The sequence below is a fragment of the Carettochelys insculpta genome, chromosome 1 (genome assembly GCF_033958435.1).
Source record: "Carettochelys insculpta isolate YL-2023 chromosome 1, ASM3395843v1, whole genome shotgun sequence".
Taxonomy (NCBI): domain Eukaryota; kingdom Metazoa; phylum Chordata; order Testudines; family Carettochelyidae; genus Carettochelys; species Carettochelys insculpta.
In genome coordinates this window covers 8,609,270-8,629,625 of record NC_134137.1, presented here as the reverse complement: position 1 = coordinate 8,629,625, position 20,356 = coordinate 8,609,270, and the positions used below count along the sequence as shown (strand labels likewise).

At 45.0% G+C, this 20,356-nt stretch overlaps 1 protein-coding gene across 1 annotated transcript; it reads left to right on the top strand.

Moving 5' to 3' along the window:
* Positions 1–5,990: 5,990 nt before the first annotated feature.
* LOC142002961 (olfactory receptor 51G2-like) lies at positions 5,991–6,926 on the top strand. Its single transcript, XM_074979509.1, has one exon. It carries the CDS (start codon positions 5,991–5,993, stop codon positions 6,924–6,926), a length of 936 nt encoding a protein of 311 aa, XP_074835610.1.
* Positions 6,927–20,356: the final 13,430 nt, after the last annotated feature.

Genomic DNA, 20,356 nt, shown 5'->3' with positions numbered 1-20,356 from the left:
AATTTCGAAGCGCCGCTGCCGCCCGCATGCTAATGAAGCGCTGAATATGCATTTCAGCGCTTCATTAGTAAACTTCGAAATGGCCATTTGCATGGCCCTTTCGAAGTTTGGGGCATGTGTAGACACAGCCATTGATACAGGAAGTTATTTCTGGACCAATGACTTATGGGTCACATTTACCCATTTTGCCTCATTGTGGGAGTTCATTTGGTGTTGTTAGTTCACTATCACCAGCAGCACAGGAGCTATTTTTAGGGTGGGGGTGTGCCTGGACCCTGGGCCTAGCAGACTACAGAAAGTGTGGGGCTGGCGGTCAGTGAGACCCCTCGACATAGTGAATGCAGTGGGACCCCAGAGGTGTTACTCAGAGGCCAGAAGCTGGGACTGGTGGAGCCAGCAGCAGCCTGGCAGTCAGGCCAGACACTGGGCATGGACAAGTCAGGTGCAAAACCAAGGGTTGCTTCAGCAACATCCCCGCCCCTACTTTCTGCACATATGACTATGACCCAGCTGTGGGCCTGGCTGATGGATTTGTCCATTAGTAAATTCAGGAGAAAGCATAGCCCAGTGTTATTATCAGACAAAAGCATTGTTATTGGGCTCATGTTTACTGATGTCACAGAAGTGTAATCCCTGAGTTTCTGATATTCTCATCATGTGAGGCTGCCAGCTGCCCCTCCCAGCTACTAGTCACAGACAGGAAGGGTGATTCAGGAGTTAAAGTGCTCACCTGGGACTCAGAAGCTCTGGCTGCAGTTCCAGGCTCTTCCAGAGACTTCTCCTGTGACCTTGGACAGCCCACTTTGTCCTGTGCCTCAGCAGTACATTTCAGGAGGGCTCAATATGAATGTATACATCTGGGAACAAGGGATGTGGCCACCCTTGCCAGAAGGGGGACCCAATGCTGAGAAGCAGTGACTTTGAAAGAGTCTGCACAAAACCCCATTTGCAGGTCTTAGAGGCACTGGATACACCAACAGACCCGGCTTATGTGATGAACATGGGCTGTCAGGAGTGGGAGAGGGCTCTGAAACAGGAAAGGAGTTCCAGAGATCATGGGGGTTTGGCCCAGCTACCAGTGGATCACCAAGAGCCTTGTGGAATCTTCCTTTTCTGGTTACACCCTGGGTGAGTAATGCAGGAAAGGGGCCTGCAAGGGAGAAATGTGAACCTGTATTATACTTTTATTTTGTTTTCATTTAATTTATTAAGAACACAGCTCTGATGGCATTAAGGTTACCACTTTTTCAACCTCAGAAAGAGCCATATATTTTATTGGAACCTTACGAAAAAAATGGAGACAAGCCCAGATTCCAGGAACAGAGCTTACAGCAAGGTTGGGGTTGCAGTCCATTTGTTTAGCGTTACCCTCCATCCCATGTGAATTGACCTCCCATAGCTTGTGGAGTTAATATAGGTGAACATAAAGCCAAGCAGCCCAGGTTCCCTGATGGCCAACCAGTCCCCAAGGAACATGCCAGCATCTTTCATAAATACAATGGCCTCCCTCTCTGAACACACACTGCCTGCTGCCCTTATAACTTCTCCGACGACTCCATGTTCTTTACAGTGGTGACCTCTGGTGTCAGGGCTTCTCATCGATCAGGAATCAGGTACGTTGGCAGCTTTCGTTGTCTTTAAAAAGAGCCCTGATGAAGCAATTGTAAGAAGTTCACATTTGCTGAAGTTCTGTACTGATGCAGAGGACTCAGAGGGGTTGCTAGGTTAGCAGAGGAACAGGGCGGGACAGCAGACGGTGCGAGGTAATGGGAAGCCCTCCCTTACATTTGCCCAAGTTTGACAGCAGGTTCTTCAGCCTTCAGAAAAATTTGACAATAAAAGTGAGCTTGGATTGATAAAAACTTCAGTCAGGTTTTCTCAGGGAGCCCTATTTCTAGAGATTCTCTGAACTTGAACCCGTCTAGGGCTGAGGGGGAGGAGATAACATGGGTTTCTCTCACTCAGACCCTGACGGGTTTGAGCTCAGAGCACTGGCACCTCTAGAAATGGAACCCCACATGGAACACCTGCACGAACCCCCAGATCACTTCAGGTGCATTTCCTCACCCAAATGCAACCAGCAAAGGCTTTTGCAATTACTTTATTCGTGGGCTTGTTGGTGAGGACAGGAACTCAGAGCTTCATTGCTGGGTGGTAATCAGTTCCATACCACAAGTTTTTGTTTCCTGACTAGATAAGTGCTCTAGTATTTCTGTGCTGCAGATTCACCCCACAGGCACAGAGCTATGAGTATTTTGGCCCCTATCTGTGCTACAAGTACCAGATGTCAGGCCTCCAACCGGGCTCGCTCATGGAGTGCAACCTCATGATCCTCCAACCTTAGATAGGGCCCTGGTTCACAGCTCACTGTGGGATCACTGGACCTGGCTGGCAGGTCCAAAAGGATTTGTCACCTGTGGTCCATCACGTAGGTAGCCCCTGATTAGTTCTGAGATTGATCAGCAGGCGGCTTCTTCAACCAAAACACTGTTCAAGCTGAACCAAGAATTAAGAGTAATGTAGGCAAATAAGAGGGTTTTCAGACTAGGGGTCTGTGACCCCATGCCCACCCTCTCTGGGAGGATCCCAGACAGGCTGAGGGGCTTCAGACTTCCCCAGTGGTCTCTGTGCCTGACAGTGTGTAAAGACTCTTGGTCACAGCTGACCCACCTCTGCACAGACTGGCAGAATAAGCCACACAAAAGGCTGGAGCCCAGAAATAGGCTCTTCCCAGCTTAGAGCTCTGGTTTGGTCTCTAACCTCATTCAACTGCTTACTGAGCTCTGGATGCTTTTCAGCTGCTGCTTCCCTTCCTGCTTGTATATAAGCAGTCTGCTATAAAACTAAGAGAAGCCAGACAGGGTTATCCTAATACAGCCATAGCATAAACTACCCCATAGTTAACTCAATATCCCATTGAGTAAAAATCTTAAAATACGGGTTTAACAGATATATTCATAAGGTATCACTGTGGATTCAGGCTGCAGATTGGCAGAAGAGAACCTGAGGGGAACCAGTCAGCAATTACTCCAGGGGGATAGGATGGGTGCGGAGATGCTGTGATCTCATTACCGATGAGAGAAGACTGAAAGAACAGGGCTTGTTTAGTCTGGACAAGAGAAGACTGAGAGGGGACATAGTAATGGCTTTGAAGTACCTAATAGATTGCTACAAGGACAAGGGGGAATAATTTTTCTACTTCAGACATGATGACAGGATAAGAAGTAAAGGGTTTAAATTGACGCAGAGAGGGTTATGGTTCGACATTAGGAAAAGCTTCCTCAGTGTCAGAGTGGTTAAGCAATGGAATAAATTGTCTAAGAAGGTTGTGAAATCACTGGAGATTTATAAGGACAGGATGTACAAACACCTGTCAGCAATGGCCTAGATGGAGCTTGATCCTGCCAAGATGGCAGGGCACTGGGCTTGATGGTTCCTTGTGGTTCCTTCTTGTGCTATGAATCTATGATCTTGCAATATTCTGCAGAAATCCAGGCGGCAGATGCGACACTGTAAGTCCCAGTCTAGCCTGAAAAATTGTCCCTGAAATCAGATCAGAGGAGAAAGACTAGACTGATGTGTGTGTACCAAGGGATAGATGTGTAAAAATTATGCCAAGCTTTCACTGCTTTACTGATCTTATAAACCAAACTTCCATGATGTGCTTTTATAGTGAGAGCCATCAGCAGAACTCTAGGAATCTGTACATGAAGGAGCCATGGTAACTTTGCCCTTTAATTACTTTTGCTGTTGAAACAAGTACTCCAAATAGGTTAGAAATGTATTTCTGCTTTGTTCAGTGAAAAATCGTATGCTCGGGTCTATAGGTAACAGACCAGAAGCTGTTTTAATACTGACATTTAGAATAACAAACATTAACTATGGTGCAATACCTGTGCAAGTGCATATTAGTTCATATGTAGTGTTTGTGCTAGTCCCTCATGTGTAATAACTACTGTTTCACCATTGCACTGAATTAACAATCTGTGTCATCTAGACTGTACTGTAAGATTCCTTCAGTCTACGTAGACTATGGATCACGCCCTTTGTAGTTCCATTTGGAATCATCATTTGCAGCCTCGACTGTGACTGTGAAGGCCCACACGAGAGTGACAGTCCTTACTGCATCTGTTGCATGTGTAATGGGTGTCTGGCAGGTCCTTACTGTGCTTTCTGTGTGCTCGCTTCTCCTCTGCTAGCTGTCTGATCCTCATCTCACCCTTCTGAAGGTCCTTGTGTAGTTCCGGCCTCCATCTCTTGTGATCGTCTGCCAGGTTCTCTCAGCTGTCTGGCTTGATGTCTACCTCCCTGAGGTCCCTCTTGCAAACATCTCTGTAGCGCAATTGGCGGAGTCCGGGAGGTCTTTTGCCAGAGGCTAGCTCACCATATAGGATGTCTTTTGGGATCCTTCCATCATTCATCCTGTGGACGTGGCCAAGCCAGCAGAGCCGCCACTGCCTGAGGAGGGTGTGCATGGCTGGGATTCCAGCTTGCTCAAGGACAGCAGTGTTGGACACTCTGTCCTTCCATGATATTCCAAGGATGAGCCTGAGGCAGCGCAAGTGGAAGACGTTCAGCCTCTTTTCCTGGTGGGTGTGGAGGTTCCAAGACTTGATGTCGTAAAGGAGGGTGCTGAGGATGCAGGCTCTGTAGACTTGCATTTTGGTGTGGGTGTACCACTTGATGTTATTCCACACTCTCTTGCTGAGTCTGGACAGAGTTGTGGCTGCTTTTTCAATCCTCCTCTTTAGCTCAGTCTCCAATGAAAGGGTCTCAGTGATGGTGGACCCAAGGTAAATGAACTCATGGACAACCTCTAGCGTATAGTTGTCAGTGCTGATTGATGGAGGTTCAGCAACATCCTGACCAAGTACGTCTGTCTTCTTTAGGCTGATGGTAAGCCTGAAGTCCTTGCATGCTTTAGTGTGTGTGTCATCTAAACACTGCAAATAACTGCAGACCCTTTTATAGGGAGAGGGTGCTGGTCCTCTGAAGATGAAGAAATACCTGTGGGACAATGGAATTTGATGGATTTAGTCAACACTGGCCAAACAAAGCACTTCAGCTTCTCTTGCAAAGATTGAGGAGGGTAGAGGCGCAGAGGGGAGAGTGTTTTACTAGGAGCCTTTGTTAAAGGAGAGTTAATAGAGCTAAGGTCTGATTGAATTGATAAGTATAAATCTGGAGGATTGCAACAGAAGTCACTGTTATTGAGTGGAGAACCTACACCTATCCCATGTGTGGCAGAGAGGCAGTGGCATAATTTGTACTCTGGTGTGGGAAAATAGGAAAATTATATATGATGAGGGAAATAAACACATAAATCCCTTCAGCACAGGAAGAAAAATCCAATGAGAGTTTTTACTGTGCACCTGCCTTGTATTTACTTACATGTGTTGATACACTGGGCCACCTTCAGTAGTGGAGGGCCAGAACAGGTGTCTGTGGGAAGATCACTACTGTAAAATTTCTCACTGCTCAATAGGCTGCAGAACTGACAGCCAAAAGAGATCTAAGGCCCCAGGAGATTACCAAGATTCAAGGAGGGTCTGGCTGATTCTATGGCTCACAAGCAAATGAAATTACAGTCATGAGATTTTGGTTTTTGTTTTCATTTTTCATTTTTAAAGTCTTCTACGAGCTCTAAGACTTCTCTCCTCCTTTATACTGCAAAATATATCTAACTTGTTGTCGTCAAGGAAAAGATTTCCCTGGTAGCTGTCTAATGCAGGATTTCTTTCACCATCTTCTGCAGTGTCTTGTACTGTACTGGAAAAGGGGGACTAGAGAACTGATTAAGTCTGACAATGTCTACTTTCCTATTTGTCGTATAAATCGAAGACCATGTTTTTGAGGTCTCCCCTGAGATCCTGGGAGCTTCTAGCTTGTGTTGAGAGCAGAGTGATGTGCCATTATGTATCATGTACTCTCTTGCTCTTTTTTCATTTAGGAAAGAATTCTGAGACTTCATTGGAGCAACCCAGTACGCCATGTCACCTTTCAACAACACCACATTCACACATGCCGTGTTCCTTCTCACCGGGATACCTGGGAAGGAAGATGTCTATCTGTGGATCACTATCCCCTTCTGTTTAGTATATGTTATTTCAATACTCGGAAATTCCCTCATTCTTTTTGTTATCAAAACAGATTCAAGCCTCCATGAGCCCATGTTTATTTTCCTTTCCATGCTGGCTGTCGCAGACCTTGGTTTATCAATAGCCACCATTCCAACGATACTGGGAGTATTTTTGTTTAACTCTAGGGAGATTGGTGTCAATGGCTGTTTTGCCCAGCTCTTCTTCATCCACTTTAGTCAATTTACTGAATCCTCTGTGCTCTTGTTTATGGCTTTTGACCGCTTAGTAGCAATCAGTAACCCCCTGAGATACACTTCCATCTTAACCCTGCCAAGAATAGCCATTATGGGGCTTGTGTGTGTACTGAGAGGGTTTGCCCTTATACTCCCGCTCCCCCTTCTCCTGAAGCGATACCGATACTGTCAAGACAATGTCCTCTCCCATTCCTACTGCCTGCACCAGGAGGTCATGAAGCTGGCTTGTGCAGACATCACAGTCAACAACATCTATGGCTTGGCTATTTCAATTTTAACAATGGGGTTGGATTCACTGCTTATCTTTATCTCTTACGTGATGATCCTCAAAACAGTGCTGAGCATTGCATCAAGAGAGGAGTGTCTTAAGGCCTTGAAAACTTGTGGATCTCACCTCTGCATCGTCCTGCTCTTCTACTCACCAGAGATAAGCTTGTCTGTGACACACAGATTCATGCATAGTTCCTCACACTTGCTTCAGATAATCCTGGGCTATATCTATATGCTGGTTCCACCCCTGATGAACCCAATTGTGTACAGTGTGCAAAGCACACACCTGCGTGTGAGGTTAATAAGGTTATTTGTCAAGTGACGGTTTAGTTCATCATCAGGCTCCAGTGCTGGTGACAGATGTCAAAGAATATGGGACATGGTTCTTATTCTATCCTGGATCGTTACCTCCAAGAGGAGATGAGTTACTCTTCTGTGTTTGTGGAGAACTAGGACACTGCTAGGATGTTCTCTTATAAAGAGTTGCATCAGAGGCTGAATGGAGAATTCCTGTTGATATAGTCAATAAAACAAAACAAAAAGCCTTCAAGTAGCGCTTTAAAGATGAGCAAAATAGTTTATTAAGTGAGCTTTCATAGGACAGACCCACTTCTTCAGACCATAGCCAGACCAGAACAGACTCAATATTTAAGGCACAGAGAACCAAAAACAGTAATCAAGGCGCGCAAATCAGAAAAAAAATGCTCAAGGTGAGCAAATCAGAGAGTGGAGTATGGGTGGGGGGAAGGTCAAGAATTAGATTAAGCCAAGTATGCAGACGAGCCCCTATAGTGACTCAGGAAATTCCCATCACGATTTAAACCATGTGTTAATGTGCCGAATTTGACTAAAAAAGCCAGCTCTGCTGCTTCCCTTTGAATAGCAGTGCAAAAGTTTTTTTTTTTCAATAACACACATAATCTTAAGCCTTTAACAGAATATCCCATTCCATTAAAATGTTGAGTGACTGGTTTGTGGATCTGGAGTGTTTTGATGTCTGTTTTGTGCCCATTGACCCTTTGTCTAAGGGAGTTAGAAGTCTGTCCAATATACAAAGCATCTGGGCGTTGTTGGCACATGATGGCATATATGATGTTAGTAGAGGAGCATGAGAAAGTGCCCGTGATTCTGTGAGTAACCTGGTTAGGTCCAGTGATGGTATTTCCAGAGAAGATATGTGGACAAAGCGGGCAGCGGGCTTTGTTGCAAGGAAAGGAACCAGTTCTGGAACTCATCTGCATACTTGGCTTAATCTAATTCTTGACCTTCCCCCGCACCCACACTCCACTCTCTGACTTGCTCACCTTGAGCATTTTTTTCTGATTTGTCCTCCTTGTTTACTGTTTTTGGTTCTTTGTGCCGTAAAGGTTGAGTCTGTTCTGGTCTGGCTATGGTCTGAAGAAGTGGGTCTGTCCCATGAAAGCTCATCACCTAATAAATTATTTTGCTAGTCTTTAAAGTGCTACTCGACTGCTTTTTGTTTTGATAGTATATAGACTAGTACGGCTTCCTCTCTGTTTCTATTCAATAAAACAAGGGGTGGGACCGTACTCTTCATGACACCAGCTGTTCGGCAGTCATAGTCCGGGCCCTTCTTGAGCAGTCTGGGTGCTGTGTGATTCATGGGGACAGAATCAGGTATAAACAGAGGATGTTCAAGGGACAGAGAGACTCACCCTTCCACTTCACCCTCAGCCAGGTGCTTGCAACTCTGCCAAGTCAGAGATATGGCTGTTTCAGGAGCTGCACGGGAAGCCAGTCAGGCAACCTCCACTCAGTACAATGTTCTTCACATCACACAACTGCTAAGCCCACTCCCACAGCCACAGGCTCGAGCTGTGTTTGACTGGAAGCCTGGCGTGCACAGGAGTCAGGCCCCCTCGGTCTGTACTGCATTTCTTCAGAACACCAGGGTGAATATTATCTAGCTCTGTTGACTTTGACTGCTTAATTTATCAGTTTGTTTCTAAACCTCTGACAGGTTGTCACCCTAGGGTGAGGTCTGGGATCTGATGAAAGGGCAGAGCACCTTAACCATTCATCTGTGCCGGCCTCTCCAACCCTGCTGCGTTGCTGACATTGCCTGCCTGTTCTGGCCCTTTTAGCCCCTACCAGGATAGCAGCTAGCTCCATGCACCCAACAGCGCAGCCGGAGTCCTTTACATAAGCCACTGAAGCAGAAACAGAAGACTACAGCCAATTTCGCAGCTCCCCAGGCTTGCACGCTTGCTGGTGTATAAACAAGTAATTATGCAGTCTTGGACTGCACAAGCTTCTCTCCAATGAAAACGCGTTAATATAGGTCACTTTCCCTTCACAGTGGGAAAGACGTACCACTTCCTTCGTTTACAAAGAGATTTTCCCAGCCACTTCACTTAAACCAGATGGTTAGTCAGAAAACGTAAAAGAAGTTCATTAACTACAGAAAGAGAGATTTTATGCTAATACAGTGATGGGCAACAGATTAAAGCAGATTACCTAGTAAATGTGCAAAGCTGCAAGCTGAGTGCAACATACTAGATTGATAGTAGGGCAATCAATCAATAGATTGATCATTGAATGCTAACAAAAGAACTAAGGGTCACCAAATGAAATTCACGAGTCGCATGTTTAAAATTAATAGAAGGAAGGATTTATTTATTTATTCATTCATGTAGCACATTGCTGGCCTGTGGAAGTCCTCAAAAAAGGATGTTCTGAAGACCGGGATTTTAACAGAGTTTTAAAAAGAGCTAGATAAATTCACGGAGGTTAGATCCATCAATGGCTGTTGTCCAGGATGGATAGGAAGGGTGTCCCTAACCTCTGTCTGTCAGAAGCTTGCAATTGATGACAGAAGAGGGATCACTTGATGATTACCTGTTCTGTTCACTCCCTGTGGGGCATCTTGCATTGTCCTCTCTGGGAAGAAAGTATGCTGGGATAAACATACCTTTGGTCTGAACCACTATTACTGTTCTTACTATTGGAATTAGCATTTTCTCACCCCAACACATGATACAAGGAATCCACCAAGTTTCCCTGTGCAGGCTAAAAATGTCTTTAGCCTGGGACCAGCCCTTCTCCCAGTTCTCTCTTTGTTCTTCAGGTGTTTCCAGGAATTCCCTTGTTCGGGGGGAGGAAGCAAAACTAAAAGCTATTGTCACTCCCCAACTTATATACTCTCAGAGAGGTAGCAATGTTAGCATTGTATCTTCTCAAAACAAACCAAGATCTGCTCCAGAATCTGCAGAAGTAAGTCTTTCCCACCAGAGCACTTTACCTACAAAATAATACTGTTAGTGTTTAAGTATCAGAGAGGTAGCCATGTTAATCTGTAGCTTTGAGAACAACAAGAAATCTTGTGGGACCTTATAGACTAACAGATATTTTGGAGCATCGGCTTTCATGGGAAAAGACCCGCTTCATCAGATGCAACTTTGCCCCTGAAAGCTGATGCTCCAAAATATCTGTAAGTCTATAAAGTCCCACCAGACTTCTTGTTGTTCTATTAGTGTTTAAGGTGCTCCAGGACTGATTGCTTTGTTTCACATTATATGGTTTATTGATATGGTGAGAATTTTTTGTTTCAGCCTCCAGCCCAGTTTTTTTGGAAAAATACAGGTACCAATATGGAGTTCAGTGTCATGTGGTCTAGTCATATGACCTTCTGAATCATAACAACCATCACTCATAGGCTGACTGAAACATTTACTGGAAGGCTATGTTTCCTCCATGGCCCATTTTCATTGTTGATAAGGTGTCAATAGTGTACAGCTTCTTCACTGGTGTATCTCAAAAGCTGCTCGTGGGTGTTAAACAGAGTTAGCACATAACAGATGCAGCCACATAGGCAACATTCATTAGTTCAGGTATAAAAATGATCCATGCACACCAACACGATGATCATATTCAGCAAATCATATTTCCCATCACATCTCACAAGGAACCCCTTGTGTCAGATGCATGACAATGAATTCACAGTCATTTCAGAATTACACCTATGGGGTGCATATGGGGCACAGTAGCCCACTTTCTCAGTGTGGGACAGATCTTCAGAATCATCACCTGAAGATCATGGCTCAGGTGTGGGACTCTCCTGCCTATTCCCTGCAGGGAAGACCAAGGGAAAGTATTGAATTGCCTCTCGGCAACAGTGTCCTGTACCTTGAATGAGTATTTAGATCCTCAATCTTCTGGTGGCCCCATTCATTTTTTGACAAGCTTATGGCTTCTGACGTCCTTTGAAAAAGATGCTTTCCTTTTTCTGATTTTTTTTTAGTTGCCCTTCTGACCAACCGCATTCAAACTTTATGAGTCACACACTGCATAAATGTTTCCTCCCTGGGCCTTACTTTTTTAAAGAATGGCTTTTACAGTCTCTTTTTTCTTTCCTTTTGTTTGTTGTTTAGCTGCAGTGGCACTTCCCTGATTCTCATTCTTTGTTGTTGTTTTTTTTTTAATTTGGGGTGCACGTGTCAGTTGAACCCCTATTATGGTGTTTTTAAAATTTTTCCATGTGGCACTGTACCTTTTTCATTTTGGGCACTATGCCTTTTAGTTTTAGTGTCATTTATATCCTTAGTCTTGTGCAGGTTTGCTCCAATGCTGGGATGCAGTGGTGCTTTCTCCAACTCAGGAGTGTTAAATTCAGTTATGTATGGTCACTATTACCAGCTATGCAATCTGTGTAGTGAGAACAGCATATCTTATCGTGAGGTTAGGCTGCCATGTAGACACAGCCATATAGTGCTGCTCCCCCACCAGCATGACCTGTTCTTTCCTTTTGATATATCTTGTACTCTGGCATTGTTGTTCCCCATTGATTAATGCCTTTCCTTCAATTTTCTGTGAAGCCTTTTGTGGGGACCTGGCTGTATCACACATCGAATCTGTCTGGTAAGCTGGAAGCAAAGTATAAACCAGGATATGAGGGCCTGGCTCAGTCTGGTAAAAAGCCGGCAGATGGTGTAAAACAGGAAACCCAACAACTAGGAGCTTGTGGGACTTCTACTGACATAATATAATCAAATGCTTAAAACAGCCTCATATAAGGTACAAGTGGGCAGAAGCAGGAGAAAATACAAAATATAAATATTGGGCCAAGACTGAGAGCAGAACTTCCCACCTGGGAGTGGGAGTTCTGATTATTGCAGTAAAGGGGAAACACAAAAATGCCTTCGGGCTCACTCCTCAGGATGAGGAGGAGATAAACCGGTGATGCTTCTTTGCTTTCACTTCTGGAGAAGTCCCTGCTACAATGCATGTTAATCTTGTAACTGAGGACTCCAATCTCTGGGTGTTTCTGTGTGTTGGTTCAGCAAGCCCAACAATCATGGCATCTCAGAAAACCTATTGTGTTTATATCCTCCTTGAATAACAGGTATTCTGCTTCACTCATCTTAATATTTAAATTTCTAACATTTATACGTGAGCCCTTTCACAACTTATCACATTGTTTTTTCATCCTTGTCTCTTTACCATCACATAGAATCTTAGAATCATAGAATCCTGGTGCTGGAAGGGACCTCAAGAGGACATCAAGTCCATCTCCCTGTCCAAAGCAGGGTCAGCCCCAACTAAATCATCCCAGCCAAGACTTTGTGAAGATGGAACTTAAAAAAAACCTTTAGGGAATAAGAACATCTAGAAAATTGCCATTACTAGATCCACCACAAGGGATGTTTCTCTTAAAACTGTGTTCTCCTCTGCATCTGCCCAATGCTTTTTGAAAGTCCAAGTACACTAAAAGATGTGTTATATATCACCCATGTGAAGATTTGTTGACCCCCTCAAAATTCTAATAGATCGGTGAGGTGTGATTTTTCTTTGAATACCTGTGTTGATTCTTCCCCAACAAAGGGTGTCCATGTATGCTTTTGATCGCAGAAACTTTACTATACATTCCACCAGTTTGCTAATTATTGAATTTAGGGTTAATGATCTGAATTACCAAGCTCACCTCCGAAGCCTACTTTGAAAACAATCATCACATTAGCTATCTTCCAGTCATCAGCTGCAGGAGCTGATTTCAGCCAGAGATTACATATCACAGTCAATAATTGTGCCATTTCCTATATGAATACCTTCAGAATTCTCCAGTGAATCCATCTGGTCCTGGTGACTTACTACTGGGAAATGTATCACTTTGTTGGAAAACCTCCTGTACTGACACCTCAGTGTGGGAAAGTTGATTGGATATGCCACCTAAACTTAAGAGCTCAAATGTGGGAATCTCCTTCATCCACTGCAGTGACGACCAGTACAAGTAATTAATTTAGTCTCTGTGTAACTGCAGCATCTTCCTTGAGTTCTCCTCTAGCATCTCATTTTCAACGGCTCACTGATTTTTTGTTATTTATTTTTTTTAATAAATGCTATTAACTTTGCCTCTTCTGATACTTGTTCTTTGTGGGCTTGTCTACACTAGCTCCCTACTTCAAAGGGAGGATGGTAAGTAGGGTGTCGGGAGATTATTAATGAAGTGCCGCGATGCATATGCAGCACTTCATTAAGCTAATTCTCCCCGCATGGCAACTCCGAAGTGTTAAACTTCGAAGCACCAGCTCTCATCTAGCTGCGGCTCACCCGCTGGCACTTCGAAGTGCCTGGGCTACTTCAGAGTCCCACTTCAGAGTTGCCGCCAGGGGAGAATTAGCTTACTGAAGTGCTGCATACGCAGTGCAGCACTTCATCAATAATCTCCCGACACATTACTTACCATGCTCCATTCGAAGCACGGAGCTAGTGTAGACAAGCCCTATCTGTTTTAAATTAGGTGCACAGGGTACCATCAGGCCCTAATGAAAAATTTTGTGTCAACCTCCCAAACATTGCGAGATTGTTTTCAAAACAATATGATATAATATATACAAATTCTGTGTTTTTTTTCTCATGCCTTTGGATTCCAAGCCCTTGGGAGTGCATCTGGTTCAGGGTTTCTTTCTTTTCTGCAACATGTTTTTGAAAACAAACCCCTTCCTTGGTGAAAGTGAAAGCTGAGATTCCTGTGCAGCCTCTTGTTCCTGGAAGTTGGGGTTTTTAGGAAGACAAGAAATAGTGCAAGACTTACAATAAACTCCCAGAAGTTAGGAGCACCTTTCTACAGGGCTACACCGCAGACAGCCGGACGTAACGGTGGTTGTCTTGTAGAGTCGCTGGGTACCTGAGGCACAGCTGAGAGGAGTATCTCTTCATATTCAGGCACATGAGGCAGTTGTGTGGTGGAGTCTGACAGGTTTTGCACTGTACCCCATGGCTGGGGTCATCTGCCATAGCAGGGAATGGGGTCCTTTGACACAGGAGGTCATTTCTAGAATGATGTCCCTATGGGTCACATTCACCCATTTTACCTCATGTGGGAGCTCATGTGCTGTTGATTGCCCTCTATGGCCAGCACTGGAGTTATCTTCAGGGTGGGGTGCTGAGTTGTGCCCCTTCTTACACCTGTTTGTGCCCTTCACTGCCCCACAGTGGCAGCCAAACCTCCCGGACTGGACATCATTGCAGCTAATGGGATCTAGCCTGTCCCATCTGGGACAGTTGGCAAACTAGCCACAGCTAGAAACAGCTGCAGAGCTTTCAGGGCTGGTGGCTTGGACCCTGGAGCTGGCGGATGGCAGTACTTGTGGGCTGGTACTCAATGGGACTCCCAGACATAGTGAATCCAGTGGGACACTCAGAGGCTAGGAGCCAGTGGCAGGTTGGCAGTGGGGCCAGCCACTGTGTGTAGAGAAGCCAGGTGCAAATAAGGGGTTGCTGCATGTATGACTACGACCCTGCTCTGGGCCTGGCCAATGGATTTGTGCCTCAGTAGAGTCAGGAGAAAGAATGACCCAGTGTGACAGTCTGGCAAAGTCATTGTTCTTGGGCTCCTGGTTGGGGATGTCACAGGAGTGGAATTCCCTGAGTTTCTGGTAATCTCAGCCTACTGACCTGCCAGCTGCCCCTCCCCAGCCACTGCCCCAGAGTGGAAGGGTGGTTCAGGGGTTAATGTGCCAGCCGGGGATGCAGAAGAACTGGCTTCAGTTCCAGGATCTTCACAGACTTCTCCTGTGACCCTGGGAAAATCGCTTCGTCCCTCTGTGCCTCAGCCGCGTCTGTTTCAAAAGGGCTCAATGTAAACGTGTACATCTGGGAATGAGGGATTGTGGCCACTCTTACTGGAAGGGGGATCCAGTGCTGGGAAGCTGTCAGGGAGTGGGAGAGGGGCCTGAAACAGGAAAGAAGTCCCAGAGATAGTGGAGGATGGGCCTAGCTACCGGCAGATCAGTGAGAGCTGCGCTTAAATTAGGGTATCCCTGGATCCTTTTTAACCCCCAGAGAGAAGGGGAGGGACCTGCCATCTGGGAACATGGCGAGGGAACTATCCATGTTCACAGCCTTGTAGACTGTTCATATCCTGGCTGCATCCTGGCCTGGCAATGCAGAAAAGGGGCCTGCCAGAGAGAAATCTGCTCCTATAGTATTATTCTTAGTTTAGTTTAGTTTAGGTTAGTTTATCATGATCACAGCTGTGACAGCATCAAGGGTACAACCACATTGCCCCTGAAGGAGCCATGTGATTTATCGGAACCTTACGAAAATGACGACAAGCCCAGATTCCAGGAACGGAGCCTGCGGCAGAACTGGCACTGAAGTCGTTGTGTAACGTCACCACGCAAACCCTGTGATTTGGCCTCCTGCCATTTGCCATTGGCTGCGACCGGGTTAAGGCTGGTGCACACAAAGCCAAGCAGTTAAGGATCCCTGATGGCCAAGTGTCCCAAAGGGAATATGCCAGCATCCTTCATAAAGACAGTTTTCTCCCTATCTGAACACACGCTGCCTGTACAACCTCTCCAAAGACTCCTTGTCCTTTCGCATGATGACCTCCAGTGACAGGCCTCCCCACCTAGCAAGAACTGGGTACTTTGAGAGCTTGCATTGCTTTTCAAATGTGCCAGATGCATGGAAGCTGTAAATGGTTCACACTTGTTGATGTTCTGTGGTGAGACAGAGGACTCAGATGGGCTGTTGGTGTAGCCAAGTGACAGGGCTGGAGGGCAGGCAATGCTATGGAGATGGGAAATCCTCCCTGACATCTGCCCAAACGTTAAGGTAGGTTATTCACGTTGCATGGAAATCTGATATTAACAGGGAAACTGAAGTGGTTAAAAACTTGAGTCAGATTTTCTCATGGGGACCCATTTATAGATGTGCTGGGGCTCCAGGCTTGGACCTATCAGGGAAAAAGGGTGAGGAGAAAATATGGTTTCCTCTCACTCAGCCCCTGACAGGTTTGAGAACAGAGCGCTGGCACCTCGAGAAATGGAACCCCAGATGGAACATCAGCACGAACCCCAAAGCACTTCAGGGGCATTGCCACCTAAAAAGGTAAAAAGCAAAGGCATTTGCCATGACTTTATTCTGTGGCTTGTTTGTGAAGTCAGGAACTCAGAGCTTCATTGCTGGGTGGTGGGAGGCCCTGTAAAGGCATGTTTTTGTTTCCTGACTAGATATGTACTCCACTATTTTCTGCACTGTAGATTCTCCTCAGAGTTACAGGGCTACCAGCTTCTTGGCCCCTATCTGCACTGCAAGTTCCAGATGTCAGCCCTCCTACCCAGCCTTCTCCTGAGATGGGCTCTGAAGATACTTCAGCCTTAGACAGGTCCCTGGGCTACCACCCACTGTGGGTCCTCTGTGCCTGGCTATCAGGTCCAAAAGGGTTTAGCACCTGTGGTCCTTCCCATAGGCGGCCCCAGAGATGGAGTGAGATCAGTCAGCAGCCACCTTCTTCAACCAAAACGCTTAACAGGAATTTAATGTAACATGAGCGAATAGGAGGGTTTTGAAACGACACCCTAGACCTCTGTGACCACAGACCCTCCCACTCTGAAGAGGACGTATACAGGCCGAGGGGCTTCAGACTTCTGTGGTGGTGTCTGTGCATGTCACTCTAGAGAGTTTCTTGGCTATCGCTGGCCCACCTCTGCACAGACTCCTAGCATTTGCAGAAGAAGTGTGATATGGCTGGAGACCAGATATAGGTTGTTCTAATCTGTCAGCTCCGGTGTGGTTTCTAAACCTTCCTGAAGTGCTCTCCGAGCTATGGCTGCTTTACATCTGTTCTTTTCCTTCCGCTTGTTTTCAAGTACCCTGCTGTTAAACTAAAAGAAGCCAGGCTGTTTTATCCTAATCATACCATAACATGAACCACCCAGTCATTGGCTCAATATAGCCCTTCAACAAATATCCTCACACCTGGGTTTAAAAGACACATTCATAAGGTACCACTAGGGATTCAGGCTGCAGACAAACACACCAGAACCTGAGGAGAATTAGCACTCAGTTAGTCCAGGGAGAGAGGAACTGTTTGATGTTTGCTGACACGTGGTGGAATGGGTGAAGAGATGCTGTGATCTTATTATGAGAGAAGCCTGAAAGAACTTAGTTTATTTAATCTGCACAAGGAGAGATTAACAGGGGACATGATAATGGCCTTGAAGTACCTAAAAGTGTGTTACAAGGAGGAAAGAGATAAGTATTCTCTTCCTGAACTGATGTCAGGATAAGAAGCCATGGGCTTAAACTGAGGCAAGGGAGGTTTAGGATGGACATTAGGGAAAACTTCCTAACTGTCAGGGTGGCTGAGCATGGAAATAAATTGCTTAGGGAGGTTCTGGAATCTCCATCACTGGAGAGCTGTAAGAACAGAGTGGACAAACACCTATCAGAGATGGTCTGGAAACTGTTTGGTCCTGCAAAGAGGTCACGGGACTGGACTTGACAACTTCTCATGGTTCCTTCCTACGCTATGACTCTATCATCTGATCAGGTTGCACAGAAATCCAGACAACAGATGCTACTGTAAGTCCCACTCTAACATGATAATGCATCCCTGAAATCAGAATAGATTGATATATGCATGCCCCAGGAGAGATGTGTAAAAATTACACCAACACTTGTCATAGTATTCCAGATATTATAAACCAAATTTTCCTGACTTAATTGTATACTAACAGCCATCATCAGAACAATTGGAAGCTCTGCAGTAAGGAGCAGTGGAAAATTTACTATTTAAAAACTTTTGCTTTTGAAAACAAAAAGCAGTCAAGTAGCACTTTAAAGACTAGCAAAATAGTTTATTAGGTGAGCTTTCATGGGATAGACTCACTTCTTTAGACCATAGCCAGACCAGAACAGACTCAATATTTAAGGCACAGAGAACCAAAAACAGTAAGCAAGGAGGACAAATCAGAAAAAGATAATCAAGGTGAGCAAATCAGAGACTGGAGGGGTGGGGGGGAAGGTCAAGAATTAGATTGAGCCAAGTATGCAGAAGAGACCCTATAGTGACTCAGAAAGTTTCCGTCCTGGTTTAAACCATGTGTTAATGTGCCAAATATGAATATAAAAGCCAGCTCGGCTGTTTTCCTTTCCAGAACGGTGCGATAATTCTTTTTCAGTAACACACATACCTTTAGGTCATTGACAGAATGCCCCATTCCATTAAAATGTTGACTGACTGGTTTGTGGATCTGGAGCGTTTTGATGTCTGTTTTGTGCCCATTGACCCTTTGTCTAAGGGAGTTAGAAGTCTGTCCAATATACAAAGCATCTGGGCATTGTTGGCACATGATGGCATATATGATGTTTGTAGAGGAGCATGAGAAAGTGCCTGTGATTCTGTGAGTAACCTGGTTAGGTCCAGTGATGGTATTTCCAGAGAAGATATGTGGACAAAGCTGGCAGCGGGCTTTGTTGCAAGGAAAGGTTCCAGGACTGGTATTCCTGGGGTATAGACTGTGGCTGTTAGTAAGGATCCTCATGAGGTTGGGAGGTTGTCTGTAGGAGAGAACAGGCATGTCAGTGAGGGCCTTCTGGAGTGTGGCATCCTGATTAAGGAGAGGTTGTAGGTCTTTAATAATTCCTTGCAGTGGTCTGAGTTGGGGGCTGTAGGTCATGACCAGTGGTGTTCTGTTCTTGGCTCTTTTGGGCCGATCTTGGAGTAGCTGGTCTCAAGTATTTCAGAAGTACTTCAAATACTGTTTGCTATGGGTTTCTGCTCATAACTTTTTCTTCAGTGAAAAATTGCATTCTCCAGTGTCCTGGTAATGGGCCAGAAGCTATTTTAATACTTACATTCAGGCTCATGAACACTAATCATGAGCAATACCTGTGCAAGTCCTTATGAACCTCCTGAGAGAACAGAACTGTCTGTCTGTGTTTGAGCAAAGAGTGAAGCTGAGGTGCAGGAAAAGGAATTGTATTAGCATATGTATGTATGTATGTATGTATGTATGTATATTTTTTCCCTTCAGCTGCTACACACAAAGCTGAAGTAACTTGCACACTCAAGTGGATATTATTACAAACCTAGAATTTGCACTATTCACAAATGTGTGATAGTCGTGCGTCTGATGAAGCGGGTCTTTGCCCACAAAAGCTTACGCTCCAAAATATCTGTTAGTCTATAAGGTGCCACAGGACTTCTTGTTGTTGAGCTGAAGTAACTCTATGTATCCTGCAGAAACTTTACAGATTAATACTGACCCATGAATAGGGAGAGGGTGCAGGACCTGTAAGCGTAGGGGGAGAAGCCTCTATGTTGATCAACCTCTCTGAAATCAGTCAACATGTTCAAAACAAGGCTCTTCAGCTTCTCTTGTAGGGATTCTTGGGAGGTGTGAGTGTATTACCTGAAGCCTTTGTTAAAGAAAGTTAATAGAACCCAGGTCTGATTGAACTGATACCTATAAATCTAGAGTGTTGCTACTGAAGCCAATGTTACTGAATTGAGAACCTGCCCCTAACAATTTATCCTATGTACTTCACAGAAGCAGTGGTGCGCTTTGTACTGTCAGCGTGAAATATAGAAAAAATGCATATAATGAGACAAATAAACGTGTTTATAAATAGATAAATACAATGAGCATTTTTACCATTCAGCTACCATGTGTTCACACATGCATTGAAACAATGGGCCACCTACAGAAGTGGAGGGCCAGAACAGTGTCTGTGGGAAGGTCACTACTGTAAAATCCCCAGCGTGCTGTAGAGCTCACAGTCAAAAGACATCCAAGCCCCAACAGATTAACAGGATTCGAGGAGTGACTGGAAGATTCTATGGATAACAAGCAAATGCAATTGCAGTAGTGAGGAATTTAAGGTCTGCAAGACTTCATTCTTCCTTTATACTGCATTTGACTAACTTGGGGGTATCAGGGAGGAAATTTCCTTGGAAGAAGGTTACCTCGAAGCTACCTATTGCAGTTTTTGTGTGTGCGTGTGTGTTTTGTCTTGTTTTATTTTTCAGTTTTTGTTTCTTTTTCCTTCTTTTTTAACCGTCATCTGCATTATCTTGGACTGGCCACTCGCTACTGGGATGGATGGACCAGAGGTCTGATCCAGTCTGGCAGTGCCTACCTTCCTGTTTGTGGGAAAATCCAAGACCATGTTCTTGGTGTCTTCCCTGAGATCCCAGGAGTTTCTACACTTGTGCTGAGAACAGAATGATGTGCCTCTATGTATCATACCAACATATCTCAAAGAGCTGAAAGGAACCTTGAGAGGTCATCAGTCCCAGTCCCCTGCCCTCTTGCAAGGACCAAGCACCATCTTTGACAGATTTTTTTTCTTTTAATCTATTTGATCTGACCTCTAAACGGCCTCCTCAAGGATTGAACTCACAACTCTGGGTTTACAAGACTAAAGCACAAACCTAATCATCTCTTCCTTTTTCCATTTAGGAAAGAAAGCTAAAGCATCCTTGAATCAACCCTGCATGCT